The 15,000-nt window shown below is 45.3% G+C and overlaps 1 protein-coding gene across 1 annotated transcript in view; it reads left to right on the top strand.

The window, feature by feature from the left end:
• The window catches only part of svild (supervillin d), a 67,967-nt gene that overhangs the window by 38,468 nt on the left and 14,499 nt on the right, over positions 1-15,000 (top strand). The window contains exons 10-21 of the mRNA XM_048232903.1: positions 4,688-4,835; positions 5,054-5,137; positions 5,430-5,516; positions 6,894-7,068; positions 7,654-7,826; positions 9,526-9,681; positions 9,964-10,100; positions 10,532-10,679; positions 11,145-11,290; positions 11,648-11,823; positions 13,882-14,020; positions 14,961-15,000. The exon at positions 14,961-15,000 is cut by the window's right edge and continues 255 nt beyond it. Coding sequence (XP_048088860.1) covers positions 4,688-4,835; positions 5,054-5,137; positions 5,430-5,516; positions 6,894-7,068; positions 7,654-7,826; positions 9,526-9,681; positions 9,964-10,100; positions 10,532-10,679; positions 11,145-11,290; positions 11,648-11,823; positions 13,882-14,020; positions 14,961-15,000 — 1,609 coding nt within the window. The remainder of the gene's footprint in view (positions 1-4,687; positions 4,836-5,053; positions 5,138-5,429; positions 5,517-6,893; positions 7,069-7,653; positions 7,827-9,525; positions 9,682-9,963; positions 10,101-10,531; positions 10,680-11,144; positions 11,291-11,647; positions 11,824-13,881; positions 14,021-14,960) is intronic.

Genomic DNA, 15,000 nt, shown 5'->3' with positions numbered 1-15,000 from the left:
TTCTTTCTTTTTCTGTATCCCTCACTTCTCTTTTTTTCCTTCCTCTCTGATCTCACCCTCCTCTTATCTCCTCCTTCCCTCTCTTCTTTGTTCTCTCCTCTTTTGTTTACCTTCTCTTCTCTGCTTGTCTTCCCTCTTTTTTTCCCCACTGCTGCTTCTTCAGCTGAGATGACCTCTGACCTTCGCTCCTTTCCTCTCCTCTCCTCCCACGCTCTGTCCATCCCTGCTCTCCTCCACCACTGCCAGACCTCAGAAGAGCCTCTTCTGTCCTCTTCCTCCTGTCTTCCTCCTCCTCTCCCTGCCTCTCATCCTGAGCCCAGCCTAGTCTAGCCTTCCTCACAGGTGAGTGTGTGTGTGTGTGTGTGTGTGTGTGTGTGTGTGTGTGTGTACATGTGTACATGTATGTTTGTGTGTGTGTGTGTGTGTGTACATGTATGTATATGTGTGTGTGTGTGTGTGTGTGTGTGTGTGTGTGTGTGTGTGCTTGAGTAAATACCATTGACTCTGTGAAGTTTGAATATGTATGCTCACCTGCATTGATTTGTCATCTTCTTTAACCAACCAGTCTAGAACTTTCTCTCTTCCTCCTTTACTCATGTATTCAAATCAAAAAGGTATCAAAAGGTAACATACGCTTAATGTAAATATTGTTCAACAATTTGTTCTCTCTTCTCATACACAGTAACACGGCACGCTTCTCTAAGATAGAACCGACTATACTCTGTGTGATATAGTTATGTGTGTGATGTGTGTTATGTGATATGATGATATGAGTTGGCCCGTGTTAGCCGACCGGGTCTTTAAGAGAACACTGTGACTCATGAATGTTTGCAGTACTATTGTTTGGTTCTTGCTGGCGACGATCCAGCTGTTATTAGATGACTGTAAATAAACATGGCCTTGCTTTCTCACACGCACACATGTGCGCACGCACAAAACACACACACAGAAAACACACACACACACTCATAAAATCACACATACACGCACACACACTCACTCACACACACACACACACACACATAAAATCACACATATACATGCACGCATGCACACATACACACACATATAAAATCACACACACACACACACACTCACATACACACACACACATAAAATCACACATATACATGCACGCATGCACACATACACACACATATAAAATCACACACAGACACACACACACAAGCGTGTTTGCTCAGGCCTCTGTATTGAATGGAGTATTGTGTTGGTGTGGTGTTGTGTGACTACAAGAGGAAAGCTGCTCTCTTCCTGTGAGGCTCTGGGCCTGCTGCACCCTCCTGCTCCTTTGCTTTCTCTTTTTCTCTCTCTCTCTCTCTCTCTCTCTCCTTTCTATTCTATCTCTCTTCTCTCTCTCTCTCCCTCTCCGTCTCTCTATTTAATCTTGTGTTACTTACATCTCTTGTTCCCCCTCTCTCTTCTTTCTCTCCTCTTCTCTCTCTCTTCCTGCTATTTTTCCTCTTACCCCTCTTTACTTGCCTCTCTCTTGCCCCTCCCTCTTTCCTGCAGGTCCCCTTTGCTCCATATACTGCCTTTCACTGATTGGCTCTATTTTGGGAGAATTTTCATGTTCATAAACTGTGTGTGTGTGTTTGTGTTTTATTGTTTGTACGTGAGCAGGCATGTGTGTTTGCACTTAACTCAAACTCAACTGTGTGTGCCTGTGTGTACAAGTGTGGGCATGATCTATAAGCTACATATTATGTACGTAAGTGTGTGTGTGTGTACACACATGTGCGTCACCACCTTAGGGACCGAAGCCTTTCATTATTTATCATCTGCTTTCACACACACAGCCATGGACATCAACCCTCGGAATTTACGAGACTTTTTTTTTTTCATTTTTTTGGTTTGGTTTGTCAGGGGACACCTGCGATCGCAGAGCACTCCAGATGTTGAAGGGACGTGCAAAGTCTGCAGGGGCCTTGGGGGCCATTTTAAAACACACACACACACACACACACAAACTCACTCACACAGACACACACACACGCAGAAAGCTCAACATCGTAACTCAATCTCTCCTCCTATGCTTTCCTGTGGGGCTTCCCAGCCTAGCTCATACATTGACTACTCTACCACGATAATAAATTACCTGATAAGATTTCATTACAGTGGGGAGTCATTTATGAACTTTCTGACTCATTATACAACCACGGCAGGCATGTGTTGACGACCTTGTCATTTATCATCTCTATACTCTGCAGAGATTTTTTTGTCAGTGCTGCAGGCTCAATTGAGTCATCCTTTATATATTTAATGTCTGTTCTGGTGTTCCACGGTCGGAATTTTGGGTAATGTTTAAAAATGGCGAACGGCTCCCGTTCCTCTCACAAGCTCCCACAACTCTTTCCCAGACATTTTTATTATTGTGTGTACCTTTTAAAAGTCTGTCTGAATGTATTCCTAAGCCATACAAATGTCATAGTTCATCTGAATTTGAAAGTAAGCCGTGGTTGAGGACTGGATTTCATCTGGTAATTCGCTTTGGTGAAGGCTTTCATCACCGCGTGAAAGCTGCATGCCCAGCTGCACAAAAAATACAGGTCTCCGACTCCTGGCTCGCGCTGGGTTTACCTTTCAGCCGGTGAACCAAAACTCCCCCTTTGTCATGCTCTTAATTAAAATTCTCTCCGGAGAAAGTCACCGAACGGCAGGGGGAACTTGAATAAACGTCCGGCCTGTTTTCTCTCTTGGAGCAGGCTATCCTGGAGACGGTAAAATTCCTTGGAAGGACATTTGCAACGGTACGTCAGCGCCCGTTAGATTTACAATGGAAAAGGAAGTCACGGCACAAGCACAAGAGGAAGACGGATGCCTCGTTTGTTATTTGGCCAGCGGAACTGTGGCTGGTTTGTGTTGTGCCAAGACCCAGCGAGCTACATCGCAATGTGCCTTGTAGGGTTGTAGCGCTATTAATTATGTCTAGGCTCCCATTCGGAGCCACGCTTTGTGACTGTAATTATTTTTAATAGCGAAGTTGTTGGTGGCAAGACATCTAATAAATTGATCATTCAGCGCAGTTACAGATCTTTACCATTGCTTAGGAATATTTTTTCTTCCCAAAATGTCACAATTATTTATTTCCATGGCGGGTGGGATTACCTCGTAAACGTTGTTTCCTCTCTATTCCCGCGCGAGACAGTGTTTTTGCTTTTTCAACAAATTTCACTCTGTATTTTCCCAGCCTCGTCTTAAGAGAGAAAGTAGGGTCTCATTGCATCTTTTTTCCTCCGACACGGTCTGTCATGAGAGTTCAGAAAGAGGAAAGTTGGCCATGGTGATGGTCTAGCACCTGTGGATCTGTTCTTCGGCTACCTGCTCTCTCTCTCTCTCTCTTTATATTTTCTCTCTCTTTCTCTATCTCTCTCTCTCTCTCCGCACCATTGAACGTGATGAAATACTGTTGCTTTCTGCTTATCTTGTGTAATGGAATCGGCATGGTTGTTACACGCAGTTAAGAAGCTTTTCCAATATAAATATACTTCATGCTCATTGAAACAAAACTGTTTTTGGATGAGAGTGACTTTTAAAGACAAATCACTTCTCCAACTCAGAAAAGCAGATCTCTTTAGTGTAGCAGGCCCTTGCTCAACAATCCCTATCTATTGCATCGTTTCCCAACCTTGGAGTCGGGACCCCATGTGAGGTCGCCTGAAATTCAAATGGGGTCGCCTGAGATACTGGATATCTTACAATTGACCAGTACATTACATTAAAATATGCAGACATTAAAATATTCAACCCCCATGTAATCAGATCCTTCATTACAATCTGGCAACATAAACTTAGACAGCCCACATTAGAGGCTTGATTGATGAACCATGGCTGATCAATGTTCCAGACAAAGTAGGAAAACAACCACACACGTTAAGATAGCCAAACAAATTAGCTTGCTAGGACATTTGGGGAAAATGAAAGTCCCACTCTCGACTGGGTGTTACAACAGAAATGTTGTGAATGAATAGGAATACACATGCACGCACACACACACACACACACACACACACATAAAATCACACACACACATGCACGCACGCGTACACATATACACATATTTTGAATAGGAATCAGAATAAGGTCACCTGCCAAAAAAGTTTGGGAACCCCTGATCTATTGTCACCTCTTCCAGTGAATGTAGATACAGTTCAGATCAGTTCAACTGCATGCACAGCACACACATATTACATACATTACACATATTTACACTTCAATTTACACTTATGCAGTATCTGACTGACAATCTCTGTCTTGTTTGCACTCTCTCCCTCTTCCTCAGTTCTTTTCTGAATTCAATTCAAAGACATTTTGTTGGCATGACTAATAAAGTTCTACCGCATTACCAACACAGTCGGGTTGAGTGGTGTAAGCTCACTGTACACGGGACATTCAGACAAAGGGGAGGAGGGGGGACAGTAACTAATATCATGGCAATGATCCCATTTCACAGTGTCCAGGTGTCCGGCCTTGTTGATGTTAATGATGCCTTAATTGGCCCGGTCTTTCCTGTCGACTATGCTGTTCCAGAGGAAGTTAGCTTCCACCAGTGCTGACATCTTATAAAATGGGCTAATTATCATCATCAAGCATTCTGGATATTAACAGCAACAGTAAAAAAAACAAAACCAAAAGTGTCTCCCTCTCTCTCTCTCTCTCTCCCCTGCAGAAGTCTGCTGTGGAGGTGGAGCCGAAGATGTCTCTGGCCGACAGGATGAAGATCCTGCAGGAGAAGGAGGAAGCGTGGAAGTGCAGGGGCAAGGGGGCCGCCAACGACTCCATACAGTTCTCAGTCGCTGGCCGCATGGCAAAAAAAGGTGTGTGTGTGTGTGTGTGTGTGTGTGTGTGTGTGCTGATACCAGTGTGATCCATGAAAAAAACAATGTCATCCCAGAGAAAAAGATCTATTTATATGTATATTATCCTAAAGATCCAGATCCAGTGGCTTTCATGCACAAGATGAGTATTCTTGACCTGGTCACACACAGGAAGTGATCAACAAGCTTCCTGTTTATTGTGTTATCCTTCCCATCAGGCCTTGTCTCTCCCATATCGCCCAAAGATGATCCTCCGGTCCTCAAGAAATACACCTCAGGAACTCCTGTCAAGCCATTGGAAGGTGACATGATCACGCCACATATTTTATCACATTTTATTAATTTATTCTTTATTTGTTCTCTACATATCTTACCATACCAAGTGTTTCCGTTTTACTTATTTAAATTCTAAGGATAGAGATCAGCTTAGTCAAAATTGTGATGGGTGAGGCAGATGTACGCACTTCGAGGCTTTTGTTAATGAAGATGACGATAATGATGAAGATGATGACGATAATGATGACTACAATGATGACGATGATTGGGAGGAGGTGGTGGGAGGAGAAGTATGACGGACATGTCTCCTCTTCACAGAAATTGCCAGTCGCCCTGACGTGGCGGTGGAGGGGGATAAGCGTCTGGACAAGCTGGAATCCTTCCTGGACAGACTGCATAGTAAAGGTAAACAGCCGTAGCTCCTATTGCCAACCCGTCACTGCAGTCCAGACACAATCATTCATCGTGCACAAACATACTTTTCCCAGCTAGTCTCACCCTCTAAAGCTGCTACATGTAGCCGCGCTAAGCATAAGGGTATTGTAGCGACTCTGAATGCATTATATATCATTGCAGTGGCTTGATGATGATGTTCAAGGTCATACTAGAGGAGTTAAGTCTTTTGACCTACTGCTTCATGCTGACTGCTGACCTCGGGCAGCCGTGGCCCACTGGTTAGCACTCTGGACTTGTAACCGGAGGGTTGCCGGTTCGAGCCCCGACCAGTGGGCCGCGGCTGAAGTGCCCTTGAGCAAGGCACCTAACCCCTCACTGCTCCCCCGAAAATGCCATTGTAGCAGGCAGCTCACTGCGCCGATTAGTGTGTGCTTCACCTCACTGTGTGTACACTGTGTGCTGTGTGTGTTTCACTAATTCACCGATTGGGTTAAATGCAGAGACCAAATTTCCCTCACGGGATCAAAAAAGTATATATACTTATACTTATACTCTCTAGTTGTGCAATATTTAGGTTGCTGCATCTAAAGTTATGATTTTGGTTGGTACAAAGTATCGCAATGGCTTTGTGACTATGGTCGAGACAAGGTCATTGAAAAACATTTGACTTTGACTCAAACAGGGTTTGGCTCTTGTGGCCATTTTGACCTCTATCTAACTGAGTCATAATTTTAGTTCCCTCTCTGAGTGCCTCTCTGTGATGATAATCTAGTGGAGCTTTGAATCCAGTGAAGGAGAAAAAGGACCCTGGCGTGTCTCCCTGCTGTGCTCCATCTAAATACACATTCGTTGGTGTGACTGTTGACCTCAGTTTCCCTTCGCTTTATCTTCTAAATTCTGCACTTTGGCCTAATCCCACTTCTTAATTCAACAGTAGCAGTGGGAATCCATAATGTTTAATCTTTTAAGCTTTGACCGTTGACAGGGGTTCATGTCTCTGTGGTTGGTCAGTTAGCGAATAGGGTTATGGCATTTGTTTTATGTTATGACCGTTTAGAGGTCTGTGAGGGTTAAATGTTTGGCCTTTGTGCTCCTGGTGTAATACACTATGCAGTGAGCTAAACTAAACAACATACTCACACACACACACACACACACACACACACACACACACACACACACACACACACACACACATACAACAATGTTGTCATTTTTTGAGCTGACAACCTTGAAGTTGAGACCCTGATTTGGAGCTTCCCTTTGCATTCTCTCTAACGTTCAGCAATGGTTCCTGCAGGCAAATGCTTTTCGTCCAATAAGGCTGAGGACATTTATAAAACTTTACGACTGTAGATTTAATGAGTTGCCTTTGATCTCCATCAGGCGTGGGCAAGGGAAGGTCCTCCACCATCGAGGTGACTGAGGAGAAGGAGAAGGAAGTCATGACGCTGGACGATGACGAGATGTTCGGACGCTTCTACAAGCCTGTGTCGCCCAGCTCCTCTGTCGCCATAGTTACCGAGCAGGACTTCAGTGTCATCAACACAGACTCACCCAAGTAAGACTCCTTTGGGTGGTCACTTCCACTCTCTCTCTCTTTTTTATTAGTCTCCTCTCTTCTTCTCTTTCCCTTCTTTCCTTTCTTCCCCTCTCTAGAATGTTCTCTCTTTCCAGTTTTTCTTTTGTTTTCATTGTTGTCTTCTCTATTCTTTTCTTATTTCTGTGTGTGTGTGTCATCCTTTTGTCATCTGTCACTGTGTCTTATCAGAGGCAGACAGTGCCTGGGTTCAGGAACCCACATAATGCTGTTGTGTCATCTTCTTATCTGTGACTGTCAAATATGTGAGCAGGAAGTGTGTCACACAGGCAAATATGTTTGTCTCTCTGTCATCTCTGAAATATGAGAGAGTGTCTTTGTCTGTTGGTGGCGGTGTGGGTGTTTCCCGTGTATAAGTGTTATCTTGTAGCATGTATTTACAAGTATTTATTTTGCTTATATGTTTGTGTGTGCGTGAGTTACATCCAGAAATTCAAATTCAAAGCCTTGTGTGTTGTCAGTGAATGTATTTTTGTGTATGTACAGTATGCATATATGTAAATGTATATAAATATGTCTGCTTCTGTGTGTGTGTGTGTCCTACAGACTGGCATCAGCCGTGGCTAAGCACAAGCGTGCGGTGCGTCCATCTCGGAACAACCCGTCGTCACGGAACCCTCTGCGAGCTCTGGCGGCGCGCGACGACTTGAGACAGACGTACACCGAGCAGCGGCTCAACATCGCTACCGTGGAAACCAAGAGGATCCAGATGGAGCGGAGTGAGTGAGACGGACAAAACCAGATGCTCATGAACACACACACACACGCGCACGCACACACACACACACACACACACATCAACACACACACACATCAACACACACACACACACACACACACACACACACATCAACACACACACATCAACACACACACACACATCAACACACACACATCAACACACACACACACACACACACACACACATCCCACCCACACACACACATCAACACACACACACACACAGACACACATCAACACACACACACACATCAACACACACACATCAACACACACACATCAACACACACACATCAACACACACACACACATCAACACACACACACACACACATGAACACGCGGAGTGAGTGAGACGGACGAGGCCAGATGCTCATGAACACACACACACACACACACATCCACCCACACACACACACATCATCAACACACACACACACACAGACACACATCAACACACACACACACACACACACATCCACACACACACACACATCAACACACACACACACAACACACACGCACACACATGAACACGCGGAGTGAGTGAGACGGACGAGGCCAGATGCTCATGAACACACACACACACACACACATCCACCCACACACACACATCAACACACACACACACAGACACACATCAACACACACACACACACATACACATCAACACACACACAAGGTCATAAACATACCACCTCCATTTCATTTCCTGTGGAGAATTCTTCACAAATACACACACATTCCTTTCCTTTAGCTCTCACTCACACACAGGCACAACTTACACACAAACACACTGCATACACACCCCACTGTGTATCAATACAAATCCTCTGGAATAACATGTGACGTGATGTTTTTTGCAGTGCTTTCACAAGTTCACAGAGTAACATTGCGGCAACATCCGCTCAGAGCCACACACACACACACACACACACTCATCATAGATCAGCACACTCAATTGGTGTACTGTAGTTATCAGATCTGTTGAGTGCTGAAGTTTCTCGAGGAGGTGAAAGCTTTCATGAATGATTCAAACGAGGCAGCTAGTTTGCCTCTGTCCCAGTCAGCGCTCTACAGAGTGTCATTAAAGATTGATCAGGCAGGAAATCACTTCTGGAGGCGTCAGGAAGTCACACTCTTGGCCTGCAGAGATGGATCATCCTGGCCTTGCTTTCATCTCCTCTCCCCTTTTTCTCTGTGTTTTTCTTTTGGCATATCTGTCTTTTTGACAACTTTCTTTTTTTTAACACTTAAACACTTTCTTATAACACTTAAACATAACTCTCTCTTTCTTTTTTTATCTCTCTCTCTCTCTCTCATGCTTTATTAGCATGACTGTTTGGATACATTGTTGCCAAAGCCAGTGTTACAGATAACACAGTAGAACTAACAAAAGAAAGAAAATAGACATACAGCAATGCGGGTATAACATGTGAACATAGAATAAACAAGTGTGTGTGTGTGTGTGTGTGTGTCTGTGTGTGTGTCTGTGTGTGTGTGTTTGTGTCTCTGTTTGCCTGGTGATATGCAGTTATGCATTTGTTCCTCTGTTACTGTATATGGTGTGGACATAGTTGGTGCAGAGTTACATTGCAGCCTTTTTGGAGTCAACTTTTCTCTTTCAATACAATACATCAATCCTCTCTCTCTCTCTCTCTCTACCCTTTTCTCTCAGTGGCTAAGCATTCTAACCTGGCGGACGTTGCCTTGGCGGGTCTTGCCAGTAAGGAGAACTTCCGGAAGGTTAATCTGCGCAGTGTCAAATCCACAGAGGTGGTGACCAACAACAGCACACTGCCCTTCAACAAGCTCATGCTCATCCACATCAAAGGTGTGTGTGTGTGTGTGTGTGTGTGTGTGTGTATGTGTGTGTGTGTGTGTGTTTATGACTGTGGATGATTTGGTAACCAGTCGGAGTGATGTAGTCTAAATGATAAATCAATTAGTTGGAACTAAAACTCGGACTAAACAGAGGTGAGGAAATATTTCAGAGGAAAAAACAATAGAGGTAAAATTACTCTGTAATTTTGTTGAAAGTAGACTTGTTCAGTATTGGAATGTATTTTGAGATGGTGATACACCACCGTGTGTGTGTGTATGTGTGTGTGTGCAGGTCGGAGGCACGTGCAGGTGCGTCTGGTGGAGTCCACGGCTCGCTCTCTAAACAGCGGTGATTGCTTCCTGCTCATCACCCCCAAACACTGCTTCCTGTGGATCGGAGAGTTTGCCAATGTCATCGAGAAGGCCAAGGCATGCACACACAACACTTGTACACACACACACACACACACACACACACACACACACACACACACACACACACACACACACACACACGGTGGTGTATCACCATCTCAGTATTCCCACTTAAAAATAGGCAAGGATACGTATTAACATTTGGGGTTGATCACAGTATATCCACTACAGCTAACTAGACTACACCACTGCACACACACACACACACACACACACACACACACACACACACACACACACACACACACATATGTACTAATGCCTACATAGGCATGCAAGCACAGACCCACCAAGACATACACACACACACACAGGTATAAGCATTTACAAACATATCTGAGGCATGAACATATGAAGTTATGCATTTGTTTCTTCTGTTTCACTATCAAAACAGTGCGTGTGTGTGTATGTCCTTCTGTTATCAGGGCTCAGAGATGGCTCAGTATGTGCAGGCTAAGCGTGACCTGGGTTGCAAGGCACCTCAGGTCACTGTGCTGGAGGAGGGCATCAACACAGACAGCCGCTCTTCCAAAGAGTTCTGGAACCTTCTCGGGGGAAAGTGCGAGTACAGAGGTAATGTGTGTGTGTGTGTGTGTGTGTGTGTGTGTGTGTGTGTGTGTGTGTGTGTGTGTGTGTGCATCATTTATTTGTTTGATGCCAACCCTCAAACATCCATAGAATATTTATATGTGTCTATATTATGTGTGTGTGTGTGTGTGTGTGTGTGTGGTGTGTGTTCATCATTTATTTGTTTGATTCCAACCCTCAAACATCCATAGAATATTTATATGTGGCTATATTGTGTGTGTGGTGTGTGTGTGTGTTCATCATTTATTTGTTAGATGCCAACCCTCAAGCATCCATAGAATATTTATATGTGTCTATATTATGTGTGTGTGTGTGTGGTGTGTGTGTGTGTTCATCATTTATTTGTTAGATGCCAACCCTCAAGCATCCATAGAATATTTTAATGTGTCTATATTATGTGTGTGTGTGTGCGTGTGCGTGTGCGTGTGCGTGTGCGTGTGTGTGTCTCAGGAGCGGGTGAGCCAGATGAGGATGAGATGTATGAGAGCGGGGTGTTGGAGGCGACCGGTGTGTATCGTCTGGCGGAGGGGAAGTTGGTGCCACACGAGGAGGCCTGGGCATCAATCCCCAGTGTGACCATGCTCAACTCTAAAGAGGTGTGTGTGTGTGTGTGTCTCTGCATGCATGCATATGTGTGTTGGTGTGTGTGTGTGTGTGCGCGCGCGTGCTTGTGTGTGTATGCGTTATTTTGTGTGCATGCGTTATGCGTTATTTTTGTGTGTGTGCGTGTGTGCATATGTTTATTTTTGTGTGTGCGTGCACGCACGTGTGGGTGTCTGCTTTTAGTTAAGTACCATCTACATTCTCAGCCCTAAAGTAGAAGCTTCAGTGGCACAGCATGTATTAGTGTCTGTTTTCTGTTAATGTGAACATGACCGTGTGTGTGTGTGTGTGTGTGTGTGTGTGTGTGTGTGTGTGTGTGTGTGTGTGTGTGTGTGTGTGTGTGTGTCCAGGTGTTGGTGTTTGACTTTGGCAGCGAGGTGTACGTGTGGCACGGGAAGGACGTGCCCCTGGGCGACCGGAAGGTGGCCGTCCAGCTGGCCAAGCAGCTCTACGGCGGCCCTTACGACTACTCCAGCTGCAGCTACAACCCCCTCGACCCCTCCCAAGCCAATCCGGACATGCCTCTGTGAGTCCGCCGGCCAATCAGTGGCCAGGAGCTTCCCTCTGCATGCGTGACGTCGCACACATGCACGCTAGAAGTCAAGTCATTATTTGTAGACATCAGGAGCAACACGTGGGGCAAAACCAATTAGTGATTAATTTTCTTGCTACTAATGGCTTGTTCATGTTAGTTCAGCAGGTTAAGTTTAGCAGGTTAATTGGATTAGTGGATGTAACCTGTTGGCTTTGGCAGGCAGAGAGGTGTGTGTGTGTGTGTGTGAGCAGAGCTGGTAGTGTGTCAGCCGGGGAGGAAGGGCTTTGTCTCAGGGTATGGTGTAATGCTGCCTCCTAGTGGCCATATGAGGAATCTGTGCTTTCAGTTGTAGAGAAGATTGTGTTGAGGGCTCCAATGGAGTTCAATTTGTGCGTGGATCCACTATGGCAGGAGCATATGTCCTATGTCCTAACAGGATGCGATGTGAACAAACATTAGCGATAAAATCAATTTTTTTATTACATTGTTTTCAATGTAAGGAGTCCTGACGAGCTGCGTGATGTAACGCGACGTTTTGAGAGAACTTTTGTCGGACTACCCGTTTCTATTTTGTTTCTGCTGCTCTTTCTGCTGCTTTCTGTTGCTCTGCTATTTTGAATGAGAAATATGGCGCAATAGATGGGCATATTTAATAGATTCAGTCTAGACAGACATTTAGGGGGCAGCCATGGCCTACTGGTTAGCGCCTCAGACTTGGAACCAGATGGTTGCCGGTTCGAACCCCGACCAGTAGGCCACGGCTGAAGTGCTCTTGAGCAAGGCACCTAACCCCTCACTGCTCCCCGAACGCCGCTGTTGTTGCAGGCAGCTCACTGCGCCGGGATTAGTGTGTCCTTCACCTCACTGTGTGCAGTGTGTTTTACTAATTCACCGATTGGGATAAATGCAGAGACCAAATTTCCCTCACGGGATCAAAAGAGAATATATACTTATACTTATACTTATACTTATACTTATATATACTTATACAAGACAGTCTACCCGGATCCGGTTGAGACATAGTGTTACACGCAGCTGACAATAAACACACCTTCACATATCCATTGTGCCCACTTTTAAACACCTGTATCCTGCCCCCACCAGCTCATTCAAACCACTCCTAGCTATTACTGTACAGTCAGGGATGGATTACTGCACGGGCCTACCGGGCCCAGGCCCAGGGGCCCAAGGGGTCAGGGGGCCCTGAAGCCCAAGCCTTTGCATGGAATCATTGCCTCAATATCAACACATAAGGATGTAGGCTATGAATCTGATTGAATTTAGTATTGGCCATCCCCAAAATACACCAGAATACAGGAAATCACATCAAACAAATTTGGGAAGACCCCCAAACCCCCCCTCCCACATATGCGACAATTAGTGGGGGGCCCTTAAAACATCTGGGCCCAGGGTCCCAAAAGTTCATAATCCGCCCATGTGTACAGGACCTGCTACCTCTATAGGTGAGCTGCCAAAGAAGGCTGAGCTACAGTATGAGACACCAAATCACCAAACACCCTGTGACTCTACACTAACAAACCCATGCCTTAATCTGTTCATCTTATCTAATACACTAACAAACCCATGCTTTATCAGTTCATCTTATCTAATACACTAACAAACCCATGCCTTATCAGTTCATCTTATATATAATACACTAACAAAATACACAGCACAAAAGGACAGTTTGAGATTTGATTTCAATAACATGTCTCTACTGACTATCATGATGGTCGTTTCAAATATACACAGGAGATATGTTAAAGTCATAGTGCTATAGGTTGGGGATTTTACACAGTTCACAGTTCATATTTTATTTATATACATCAATTTATTTATGTGTGTATGGATTTTTTTCTGTTGACATGCCCCTGTGTGTATGTTGTGTTGTGTTGTGTTGTGTTGTGTTGTGTTGTGTTGTGTTGTGTTGTGTTGTGTTGTGTTGTGTTGTGTTGTGTTGTGTTGTGTTGTGTGTGTGCCTGTGCCTGTGCCTGTGCCTGTGCCTGTGCCTGTGCCTGTTTATAATTGTGTGTGTCTTGTGTTCTTTAGGCAGGGCGAGGGTCGACCCAGCTGGTGCCTGTTGGGTCGTCTGTCGGAGCACAACGAGACGGCTCTGTTCCGGGAGAAGTTTCTAGACTGGTCTGAGAGGAAATCGCTCGAGACGCCCGTGGAGGAGGTCAAGTTGAAGGTAAGAAACTGATTCCAGATCAGCTGTCAGTCAGCATGCGGCCATGCGGAGGTTATGAACAGGAAGTGCAGTGTAATGTTAACAGAGTCCTACAGTTAGCGAGAAGGAATTAAATTAGATTATTTTTACACTGGAATCAGTAAATTAAGGAAAGCTGTTTAACTGCAACCCCCGATATCTTTATCTGTTTTCCTGTCATCTGTTATCCGCTCATCTGTCATTCTGGCATGCGGATTTTCTCTCTCTATCTATCTATTCTTGTATCTCTTGTTATCGTGTTCCTCTGTTCTCATTTACATCATCCTCATCTTCCTCTCTTCCTCTCCTCTCTCTCGCTCTCCTCCACTCCCCCTCCTCCTCTCTTCTTCCTCTCCCTCTCTCTCTATATGTCTCTATCTCCTTGCTCTCTCTCCCTCTTTCCTTCTTTCTCTTTCTCCCTCATTCTCTCTTTCTTCCTCCCTTCTTTTCTTCTCTCCTGTACACTGCTCTCTCTATCTCCTTCTCTTTGATCTCTCTTCTTCTCTCCCTCTCCCTTTCTCCCCCATTCTCTGTCTTCATCCCTTCTGTTATTCTTTCCTCTCCTCCTCCTCTCCTCCTCTCCCTCTCCTCCTCCACTCCTCATCCTCCACTCCTCCTCTCCTCCTCCTCTCCTCCACTCCTCCTCTTCCTCTCCTCCTCTTCTCCTCCTCCTCTTCCTCTCCTCCTCCTCTCCTCCACTCCTCTCCCCCTCCTCCTCTCCTCCTCCCTCCCTCCTCCTCTCCTCCACTCCTCCTCTCCTCCTCCTCTCCTCCACTCCTCCTCTCCCACTCCTCCTCTCCTCCACTCCTCCTCTTCCTCTCCTCCTCTTCCTCTCCACTCCTCCTCTCCTCCACTCCTCCTCTCCTCCTCCTCCTCCTCTCCTCCTCCTCTTCCTCTCCTTCTCTCCCGTTCTCCCCTGCAGACCCCCGTCCACATCACTCTCAGTTCTGACTCGGAGCTGC

Source organism: Alosa alosa, chromosome 22 (genome assembly GCF_017589495.1).
Source record: "Alosa alosa isolate M-15738 ecotype Scorff River chromosome 22, AALO_Geno_1.1, whole genome shotgun sequence".
Taxonomy (NCBI): Eukaryota; Metazoa; Chordata; class Actinopteri; order Clupeiformes; family Clupeidae; genus Alosa; species Alosa alosa.
Note: the sequence above shows the minus strand (reverse complement) of the source record. Positions and strands in the feature narration are given on the sequence as shown.